This window comes from Micropterus dolomieu, linkage group LG22 (assembly GCF_021292245.1).
Source record: "Micropterus dolomieu isolate WLL.071019.BEF.003 ecotype Adirondacks linkage group LG22, ASM2129224v1, whole genome shotgun sequence".
Taxonomy (NCBI): domain Eukaryota; kingdom Metazoa; phylum Chordata; class Actinopteri; order Centrarchiformes; family Centrarchidae; genus Micropterus; species Micropterus dolomieu.
In genome coordinates, this window is record NC_060171.1 from 16,986,940 (window position 1) to 16,996,185 (window position 9,246).

The 9,246-nt window shown below is 40.7% G+C and overlaps 2 protein-coding genes across 3 annotated transcripts in view; one reads left to right on the forward strand and one right to left on the reverse strand.

Annotated features, from left to right (window-relative positions):
* Positions 1-3,300, forward strand: part of LOC123962412 (FERM domain-containing protein 5) — a 29,440-nt gene extending 26,140 nt beyond the window's left edge. For both annotated transcript variants that reach the window (XM_046038517.1, XM_046038515.1), the window contains one exon: positions 1,547-3,300. In XM_046038517.1, the coding sequence (XP_045894473.1) occupies positions 1,547-2,133 (587 nt within the window). In that variant the 3' untranslated portion in view covers positions 2,134-3,300. The remainder of the gene's footprint in view (positions 1-1,546) is intronic.
* Positions 3,301-7,105: 3,805 nt separating this feature from the next.
* The window catches only part of blm (BLM RecQ like helicase), an 18,222-nt gene continuing 16,081 nt past the window's right edge, over positions 7,106-9,246 (reverse strand). Inside the window, exons 20-22 of the mRNA XM_046038141.1 lie at positions 8,176-8,178; positions 7,655-7,859; positions 7,106-7,529 (exon numbers count right to left, since the gene is read on the reverse strand). Of these exons, the coding sequence (XP_045894097.1) occupies positions 7,340-7,529; positions 7,655-7,859; positions 8,176-8,178 (398 nt within the window). The 3' untranslated portion in view covers positions 7,106-7,339. The remainder of the gene's footprint in view (positions 7,530-7,654; positions 7,860-8,175; positions 8,179-9,246) is intronic.

Here is a 9,246-nt window from a genome sequence, read left to right on the forward strand (position 1 = left end):
GGTACCAATGGCTTTCTCAATTTTAAATCTGTCTCTGCCTGGTTGGTGGTTGTCTGTGTCCCCTGGAAGTCTCAGTAATTGGACAGGCATGTTTGATTTTTCTTTTCTTTTGTTGAGTGCATTTTAGAAGGGAGGAGTCTTTATGTAGCTGCTATATTTGGTTCAAACCAGTACACATTATTTCAAGCGGTATGGTGTGTTTATTTGGTGTATGTGCTTCTTTTAAAGCTACGTTATAGTGTGCAATGCATTTTCTGCTCTGTGAAAGGCTGAGGCAGATCAACACTGAGTAAAGATGGCTGCTGACATGTGAGCAGAGGCTTAGACGCTGGACATAATCTGTCATACCCATCCTGCAGTTTTAAAAAAAGTCCTTTTCATGATTTGCTTCCTCATCAAAAGCTGAATTTTAATCCCTTCTCTTTATAGTGAAGGTGTAATGTTGCCGCCTTGACACTCTGGAGAATGTGATATCGTCAGCAAAGGGCTCAACCACAGCTCATCTCCGCTGACATATACAAAGCAGTGAGGCTCTCACATACTGTACTGTAACTTCAGCATGAATTGTACAGTTGTACAGTAACAGTAAACAATATTTGTCGTGCCTTGAAGCTAACGCATTGTTGAATAGTTTTGGACAGGTATAAATTTGTCTCAGATTTTGCCATGTTATTTCTACCGAGGTAGCTGCTGTACTGTACTCCCTTTAATATCTACAGTTGCATAAGACCACCGTGGGCGATGTTGCATTGGTACATTCATTTGTTTGGTGTTTATCTGCTAAAAACAGACATTCCTGGCTTATTATTTATCCAATAGACAAAATTACAATCTCAATATTGGATTACATATACTGCAATAGAAGATTTTATCCAGATAGCTCACTCCCAGTTGTAGGTTAAAATATTTTTGTGTGCCATTTTTGTTTTAGTGTGATTTAATAAGGAAGGAATCTTTGGGTGTGTTGTTGGGTGCTGATGCAATCAGATTGATTATACATTTTCTACAGGCATTTAAGCATAAGTCAGCATTCTATCTTAAAACAACACACATGTAATATCCAAAGTGAGATTGCGATGTAACCTATAGCATCAGTTTGTTTAGAAATTGGGGCTCAGAAAGTGCTAGTAGATAAAGAGAGGATGTTTTATCAGGAAGCAGGTTTGGTTTATTTTATTGTTTCTAAAGTATACTTTGGGTTTCTTCACTCTGCGGTTGTTGAATGAGATGCACACTTTCCCATAGCGGGTGGGACGTGATGATTTGTTCCATTAGAGCATTCTGTACAATGACAATACTCCCCCCTGTCTGCTTTACTCTGGGGAAAGCATGATCAGATTTCTGCTCTCAAGTTGGAGACAGTGTGTCTGTGCTGTGTAACAGACCTCTGAGCATTTACAGCCAGAGCTGCAGTATGCTGTGTCTGTGAACGCCACATGTTGGTAATCTTTTTCTTTTTCATTCTATTAAATGTGTGTAATAAACCTTTCTTCCTGTCTGTTTCCCCCCTCCTCTTCTTCCTCCCTGAACCACTTCACTTCACAAGGTCTAGAGTCATTGCGTGACAGTGCCCATTCTACACCGGTGCGTTCAGTGTCCCACGGGGAATCTTTCATGCCACGCTCCCGGAGCCAGGCCACAGACGCCAGCGAGAGGACTGCGGTGATCTCAGACGAGGCCTACAGCCCCTCCATCAGCGTCCTGCCCACCCCGGTAGCCGAGCACAGCATGGAGCTGGCCACTTCTCGCCAGATTAACGGTGCACCTTGCAGCATCGAGGAGGAGAAGGAGTCTGAGGCAGGCACCCCCATGCGCGGGGAGGGGGTTGATTTTGGTGCGGACGGTAGATCTGCACAGGAAGGTGCAGGAGGGAACTCAACCCTCAGCGAGGTGGAACAGGTGAATAAATTTGTCTTAAGTGTCCTCCGTTTGCTCCTTGTGACCATTGGACTCCTCTTTGTCTTGCTCCTCCTCCTCATCATCCTCACTGAGTCAGACCTTGACATTGCATTTTTACGTGATATCCGCCAGACCCCCGAATTTGAGCAGTTCCATTACGAATACTTTTGTCCCCTCAGGCGGTGGTTTGCCTGCAAGCTCCGCTGGGTGGGCGGGTTGCTCATTAACAAGTGAGAGTGAGGTCGTAGAGTTCGTAAGCCCATTCGGGGGTCTGAGATGACGGTTAAGACTCCGGAGTGATGGAGGGCAGCTTCGTCCCAACCATGAACCCTGCTTCTCTCACCATCCTCCTGCAGGCATACAGCTTGGACCACTCCTGGTAACACCGGGGCCCAGGATCTCTCTTCCCCTCCTCCACTTTGAGTTAACCCCCCAACCACCTCCTCGTTTCGCTTGTTTTCGTCCTCTTTTTTTTTTCCTACAAAGTCAGAAGACATGTTTTGCATTTTTTATTTTTATTTCAAGTCATTTCAGGTATTTTATTTTTTCAAATAACACAAAGGAAAAAAATTTTAACTGAAATCAAAGAACTGAAGAATTTTAAACAGTTCCTTTTATAGGAACGGAAGATTTTGTTGCAACAGATGAACGTTGACATCATTTATTTATTACTTTTAAACATGTATTTGCATAAGAAAAGGTGAAGAGGTGATGGAAAGTAATCGAGGAAGTTGATTTGTCATTAACAAATGAAGATGGAAGTGAGTTATGTTAGAGTCGATAGGCCTGATGCTGTGAAGTATACTCTATGTGAGGCAAAGTAGTGTAACATCTTTTGATATTGATTCATCCCCATCAGACAAACAGAAGATTCACCTCATCAGGAAAAACAGAACAACCTGACGGGAATAATAGTGAAGGTTCATGAAGAAGAGAATAGATTACCAAATGCCTTGTTTTGAGAATGTCGATGTCTGTTGGCAGTTTTGAATTTTGAGGATAGTTTTAAGACACAATTACACTTTAGTATACATGGGTGTACAAAGTAAACTGGCGAAGGTCAAAGTTGTTTTTTCTAACATTTTCTAAGGATACAGTAAAATAAACCAGAACCAATAGTGTTATGTGACCCAGTAGTGTCAGATGCGTTTAGAGAAATATTCATGGCGAGCAAAGATTCACTGGCATCAATAGATAATAGTCTAGATAGATGTGCAATGCTCATATGGTTTAATAATTAAGTACTTTTGAATGTGCTCATTTGTTCAGTTGTTCTCTTATTTCTCCAATTAATTTGATTTGCATTCTTTCATCAAGTTGAAATTCAATGAATTTCAATAATTTCTTTGTATGAAGAGTTTATGATTTATTTTGGTTTTATCAACCTTGCTCTTAGGTTTATGTATCATACTATATTATTATTATTATTAGAATAAGAATAATGATGTACTTTTTGTACAAATTAGTTTGTTTCCTAATATATATTGACAGGTTTTTCATGTATATTTTAACAGAACTGAAATGTTATTTTGTTATGGAAGATTAAATTATACCTTTTTTAGCGCTGTGTTTCAAGTAAGGTTCGAAGAATTTATAGAAATGTGGAAGGGGGAGGGGCTAAAAGAAAACAGGGTTTTTATCCAGATCCACTCAACACTGATCACACCTCATTGCTCCACCAGCAGTGAATCAGCCTTCAACATGTATTTTTACAGAATGGCATCTGGAGGTATCATTTTTACCATCACAAATACCAAATAATCCAAAAACACATTTTCACTTTTCATAACTTTGCCACATCTTGTTTTACTTGAAGAGTTTGGAGAGATGACTGTGAGCCTGACCGATGCACTTGTTACCTAACCCACGGCATATCTTCACACTAAAATGCATTTACAAATGTATGAAACAAACAAAACTAGAGCCGAAACGATTAGTTAATCGACTGACAGAAAATGAATTGGCAGCTATTTTGATAAATAAATTAATTGTCACATAAATCGTAACAATTTCTGTTTTCGGCATTTCCATTTCTGCTTTTCTCTGCTGTTTTGTCACTTTGGGTTCTGAAAAACTGAGAATAATGGGCAATTTTCACTATTCTCTGACATTTTAATTTTTTTTGGACTGTTAATCGAGTAATCTAGAAAATAATGGGCAGATTAGCCGATAATGAAAATAATCGTTAGTTGCAGCCCAAAGCAAAACACTTTACTTCACTAATAAATTAAAAATGAACAGTTAAATAGGACTGGAAACAGAACCCCTTTTGGTGAAGGTAACAACGGAGATTTCTTGACAAAACTACAGTAATGATGACAGTTCCTGAGGTACCTCATGCACTTTTTTCTGAATTTTGTACTTCAGTTACTTTCTTCCCTTAATTTTCATATCAGCCAAAATGAAAGCAGATACCAACATATCTGTGATAAGCCAATATCGGCGAATAATACCTCTTAGATTTGTCGTCAGGCTCTAGACTCTTCTGCCTCACAGCTCCAGGGAGCAATAACTGTCACGGCTGCTGGATTCTGGGTAAAATCTGTTTTTGTTTTTTTCTGTTTTATTGCGTGACTACCTCCTGTACCAAGTGCAGGTGTAAGTGTGTCTGTGTGATAGGAATGGAAACAAGATTCAAGGTGATAGGGGTGGAGGTTTAGACAGAGAGGAGTAAAAAAAGTGAATTTTTCATCTTTTGCAAAAGGCGAGAAGGAGTTAGAGGAAGGAAAAAAAGAAAAGTATGAAATGAGAGTAGAGAAGAGCGAGGGATTTCAGAGGCCTCCGAGAGAGGTCGAGGTGATCAGTCTGCTTCTTGGAAAGTGGGATTTTAAGAAAAATTGGGAATGGAAGACACTTGGTGACTCATCACTCTTATGGCTGTACAGGGTTGCTTGTTTTAAGGCCTGCTATTTCAAACGCCACACTCTCATACCAACACCTGCAGCTGCTCCACTGAAGGCTGAATGGTGCTACCTACTTTGTTTGCTCCTGTGTAATCTGAGCTTTGCTAAATTGTAGTCCTGACCACAGAGTAGCATGCACGTTGTTATTGTGGCTGGATCCACTCATGTAGCTCATTATCTCCTACAAACCGCTGTTATCTGTGGCGGAGAGGGAGCAGCATCAAACCATTAGAGCTACGTTGGCAAGAAACCTGTCACATAAAGTGTAGGAGCTCATTTATGTCATGCTAATCATTTTTAACTCAGATAACAGCCAGAAAAAAAAATGATGATCCAGATGCAAAGATGAAGCACATTTTACCTAACAGCAGGTAGAGCAGGGCGGGTTGACTTTTTTTTTGGTGTACGATCATACTTCACATTTATTACTTCTTTACTGACATAAAGGTCGACATGACCGGCCCTGTCCAGCCAGGATGAGTTATTAGGACACCTTTTAAAGGTCAGTCGGCAAAGGTGTTTTTCATACATCTATCAGCATTATGTAGCTTCAGTGGTCTCTCTGAGCATGCACCAATTACATTTTTTTTAAAGGCAGCATTATTCAAGGAGCAATAATTAGCTGTGAGAGCAAAAATATGTTATTTAAAAACGTATACGAAAACCTAAGGAAGTCAAATATGTCCTTTCTGTTTCTAGAAAACCACTTACCAAAACTGCTGTTGTGCTGACTCTAACAATAATGTGACCACTGAAACACTTAGTTACCGTTGCATTTATGAATAGCCTAACCTTTTTTTATATATATAAAAATCTATTTTCCTTAGAGACTTCTTGTGTGGATGTTTGTTCTGCTGTTTTCTTTGCTGTTTCATTGTTAAGTGACGGATTGTTCCCTGTGCCTGGATCCTAACTCTGCAGTTTGGCAAAGATGAAGGAATGGAGAATGAAAGACACAACATCCATAACAACTGTACTACTGACTGCTCCATTCTTAAATTCCCCAGGCCAAGAGGGGAAAACAGTGTTCTCCTCTGTGTCGAACTGTTTGTAATGTACAGCAGGCAGCCCGAAATCTGTCTTAATTTGTCTCTACAGGCGTTTTTTCCTGTAACAAAGCTGACTTTTTTTTTTGCGATTTTAGTTGCTGTGTCATGTTTACATATTTTACAGTTCTTTTACCTCATGGGATATGGCTACAGTTCTGGCCAGACGTGTGACTTTTGATGAACGGGAATAACAATAAGTCAGAAACAGCTCGTCCTTCCCGGTAAAGCAGTAGTGAAGGTACAGCCTTGCAAATAGCCCACAATGTGGTGCACTGGAAGATGAAGCATCTTGTGTTCAGTACACATGGGATGGACTCAATAACAGAAACACCCGCATGGTACACTGTAATTCCATATAAACAAGCAGAAAATCCCACATTTGTCAAATAACATTTTTACAAAGGCAGTGTCAGAGATGTTTCAGGTAATTTCTGAGGTATTTTGTGCCGTTATTGTATTGGGCTGAACTTTACTGTGAGGTGTTCTTGTTATTTTGTCTACTTCCTGTGTTTTGCTACACATTTTCAATCATCAATCATGTGTGATGCAATCATCAGATATCCTAATAAGAAAAGTCTCAAGTTTCAAACATTGTCAATAGCTCTCTAGCAACATAATTTTGTAAGGTTTATGATAATTATGTGATGAAAAAGAATAACAAACAATTGAACTTTAATCAAAACCAAGTGACATACACAATTGGCTTCCTAAAATTTATTCCTGGCCAAAATCCCTGTGTGCGCATGTGAAACTGAAGGGTCAATAGATGAAACTAGCTATAACCGAGGACATCTTGATCTGCTTTTTGCCCATTTGCCCGCCTCCCAGTGGACAGACCCTTACATGACCGTGCATACACCTCAATAAGTGTTTATGCATAGCCATGTCTGGTGGTGTGTTATGAAGTCTGCATAGTTCTATCCTGGGATTGGAGATTGCTGTTTAATTACGTTATATATACAAGTATATATATATATATAAATCCATGTGCCAAATCCAGTTCTTGTTCAGCCTGATCCATTCCGAATCCATGTTTGTACTGTAGGTAACCTTCTGTACAAGTCAGTATAAAATATTGTTTCTCTCCAATAGTCCCTTGTAACTGGTGCCATTAAATAAAACTATTCAAACTTGAAATAAACATTGATTAAAATGTTATGTGGCTCCCGGTTGCTTTGTGGTACAACACAAGTTCTGCTCAGCCTTTTCTTCTCTAGCAGAATAAAAATTGTAGACAAGTTGAAACAATGATCATAAAATTTCAATGAGTCTTTAATATAAAACTGGACAGTGAAAAATTTACATAACAATTTACAGCAATCAATATGAAATGCGGACACCATGACAGTAACTGTACAGAACTTAAAAATACAATTTTAGCAGTTTCAATAAACAGTTGGGATTTAACAGACACAAACTTTACAACAATTACCAACAGATTGGTTTGAGTACTTTGCTGTCCTAGGAATTCAGATCCAGAGGATGGCACTAGTCCAAGTGTGAAAAGACTGGCTTTAAGAAGGGTCGCTGGTTGGTTTGAGGGATTGGGGCGGACAGGAAGCCTGGCCGCCTGCCTACTGATGCGTCCCCCGCTGAGCTCCTGGACCCCCGGCCTGCAGCTTTGGATCCACCTCTGGAGCTTGATGATGACCATGATTTATTGCTGCTGTAGCCACGACTGAATCCACACAGCAAGACAGAAGCCAGAGGAAGAAAAGAGGAAATAAGGTTTCAGGTATGAAGCTTTCTGCTAAATATGATCCCAAACTAGTTGATGAAACATGAGACAAACACACTACAGACCCTTTGGAGTTGGTACTTGTGTTGCCATATGCCTTTCTCTTCTTGGAATACTTGAAGAAAGGAGCTTTCTTTCTCTTATGGCCCTGTGCAGCCTGATTATGGAAGTAGGTGGAGGACTCAGTGTCGTCCTCGTCATTGTAATCTCCCTGTGAGCGTCCTCGTGTCGTGTCTATCCAGCCGTCTCCACCATCGTCAGTCTGCTCCTCTACAGAGATAATGGAGGTTAATACCACAATGTTCAGACTAAAAGAAAGTGAAGGATGTTAGGCACAAAAATTTGAGTTGGGTCCCTTACCAGGCAGCTGCCACTCAGAGTATTTCTGTAGGACCTGAATGACTTCTGCGCCATACTTCTCCAGTTTGTCTTCTGTCACACCATCAATTTGTAGGAGGACTTCGGGGTCAGAAGAAAGCTTCTCTGTTCATGTGAAAAAAAGTGTGACATGTTATAAAGTGCTAGTTGTTAAATGAGCTTTTGCAGCACTTAAAAAGACAGCCTTACTGCGTGTTTAAGAAATTACCAGCTATCTTTTTCAAGGTGGCGGTGGAGAAGATGTTGTAATAGTGAATGCCAAATGCTTTTCCCAGCTGCTTGCACAGATCCGTCAGCTCCTTCAGACACTGCTGGACCATCTCCTCTCTCTGGGAGACGTTCTTGGCCACAGCGGCTTTGTGTTTCCTGATGCTTGAAGCGCTCTCTGTCTCATAGAACTCCACCTGCAACGACACGATTGCCAGAGTGTGTTTAATATGCATATTTCTAGCTCCCCATGCTGCTGTTAAGGCAATCTATGTCAGGTTACCTGCATGCGCCCAGACAGCACGTTCATAGCTTTGGGTCCAGCAGAGATATAAGACACAGCTTGGCCGTTGTTAGTGATGTAGAGATCCTCCACTAGGATGTTGTCCAGAACCAATTTTTTGAAGAGACGGTCAGCATTATGCCTCGAGTAGGCTCCTCCCATTCCGAACATTCCTGTCTGTATCTTGGCAGACTTAGACCCTGATAGAAAGACACGATTACCTACATTAAGACCACTCACAGACAACTTTTCATACAGCCATCATGCAATATTCACAGCTGCAGAATGCCTATTTACTGCAAGCATGTGCGCGTACTTTACCTATGAAGATGTCCACCAGCATATTCAGTGTCAGTCGGTTTTGCTGAGCAGTCTTACCAAACCTTGCTCCGACTTTCTCGCAGTTCTCCTGGACAAACCTCACCACCTTCTTCACATCTTCAGTGACATTTCTCATCTTGTATTGCTGCACACAGGAATATTCAAACATTGCTGATTGATTACAAATGGCCAGGTAGGTTCTTGAATTTGTGATGAATAAAGAAAGACGCGGACAGAAATGATTCCTACGTTGGGTTTGGAACAGTTGTCACAGCTGACGTCTGCGTGCTCCTTACAGAAGCTTTTGTTGAACTTCAACTCCCCGAAGTATGCGAGCAGCTGAATTCTTCTGCACTCCATCACGTTCTCACAGAAGTGCACCATGCTGTGTAGGTTGTTGAAATGAGTCGACTTGGTGTGTCTGTCACCTTCTCTGTCCACTGTGATAAATAAATAGTCTTATATACA